Source organism: Protobothrops mucrosquamatus, unplaced genomic scaffold, assembly GCF_001527695.2.
Source record: "Protobothrops mucrosquamatus isolate PMUCROS unplaced genomic scaffold, P.Mucros_1.0 scaffold7082, whole genome shotgun sequence".
Classification (NCBI taxonomy): domain Eukaryota; kingdom Metazoa; phylum Chordata; class Lepidosauria; order Squamata; family Viperidae; genus Protobothrops; species Protobothrops mucrosquamatus.
The window spans coordinates 18,875-20,246 of NW_015392891.1; the positions used below are offsets into that span (position 1 = coordinate 18,875).

Below are 1,372 nucleotides of genomic sequence, written 5' to 3' on the forward strand. Positions count from 1 at the left end.
GTGGTGTGGTGGGAGTCAGGCTTAAGGATTGAAGGGATCCATTGGGAGTGGGGAAAAGGCTGTGGGGGACCCTGTGGGGAAGGGAAAGGCCTGGGGGGAACTAACAGGATAAGATCATCTTTGGAAGGCAAGCCTGGGTCTGTGCTTTCATGACATACTAACGTAGCCCATGGATGCATGTCCTGCTCTTCTTCACAAAATTGAGGTTCAAAAGGTATAGAGGTCTTACAATTTGTTTAACGGCTTCATCAGGGAGAGAAGGAGGTAGGATAGTTCATCAAGGTAGTCTTGCTTAACCACCAGAGCAAGATGCAACTGTAATTGACAGACAATTGTTATCTCGAGGACTATTTGTATCATGGCTGGGGAATTCTGGCGCTCAAAATCTGGAGGACACCAAGTTAGAAGAATGAAACTTCACAAGTGGGAATTCCATAAGCAATATACAAAAAACATTACCCAAAAGCCTTTTTGACAAATTGCACAACTTCTGCAAAAAGGAAATATCCAGTACTTTCTGCTGATAAGCAGAAAGATGAAGTTAGCCTTTATCAAACTAATAATTTCCACTTTTTTCTCTCCACCAACTGGTCTAAACCTGAGATGTGTTGACCAAAAAGCATCAGGCCAGAATTTAAATCATTAATTTCTCACCTACACTCTCAATGCAAGATCAGAAATGAAAATCAAACCTTCTTTAAATTAATTAACTTTTGCCTCATGTCAAATTCCTTATGTTCAATAAGGGGTGATTTCCACTTGAGGTACATTCCACAGATTGGATATTTGACAGGTCTCCCCCCATGTGAATCCTCTGATGCATCAACAGGTTGTAAGTATGACTGAAACTTTCCCCACAAACAGGACATTTAAAGGAGTTCTCTCCTGTGTGAGTTCTCTGGTGCATCACCAAGTGTGAAGTTGTAATGAATTTTTTCCCACAATCGGGACATTCAAAAGGTTTCTCTCCTGTGTGAGTCCTCTGGTGTCTCACCAGGTGGGAATTCTGACTGAAACTTTTCCCACAATCAGGACATTCAAAGGGTTTCTCTCCTGTGTGAGTCCTCTGGTGGTTCACCAGGTAGGAATTTTCCTTGAAATTTTTCCCACAATCAGGACATTCAAAGGGTTTCTCTCCTGTGTGAGTCCTCTGGTGTTTCACCAGGCTGGACCTGTCACTGAAACCTCTCCCACAATCAGTACATTCATAGGGTTTCTCCCCTGTGTGAGTCCTCTGGTGTCTCACCAGGTAAGAATTCCGACTGAAACTTTTCCCACAATCAGGACATTCAAAGGGTTTCTCTCCTGTGTGAGTCCTTTGGTGTGTCACCAGACTAGAATGGTAACTGAAACTTTTCCCACAAACTGGACA

General features: G+C 42.9%; 1 protein-coding gene across 1 annotated transcript; it reads right to left on the minus strand.

The window, feature by feature from the left end:
• Positions 1-718: 718 nt before the first annotated feature.
• LOC107300437 (zinc finger protein 572-like) lies at positions 719-1,288 on the minus strand (the record flags this gene model as incomplete). Its single annotated transcript, XM_029286999.1, has 1 exon — positions 719-1,288. A coding segment is annotated over one exon (570 nt), but the record flags the coding sequence as incomplete, so codon positions are not given.
• Between the last annotated feature and the right edge of the window lie 84 nt (positions 1,289-1,372).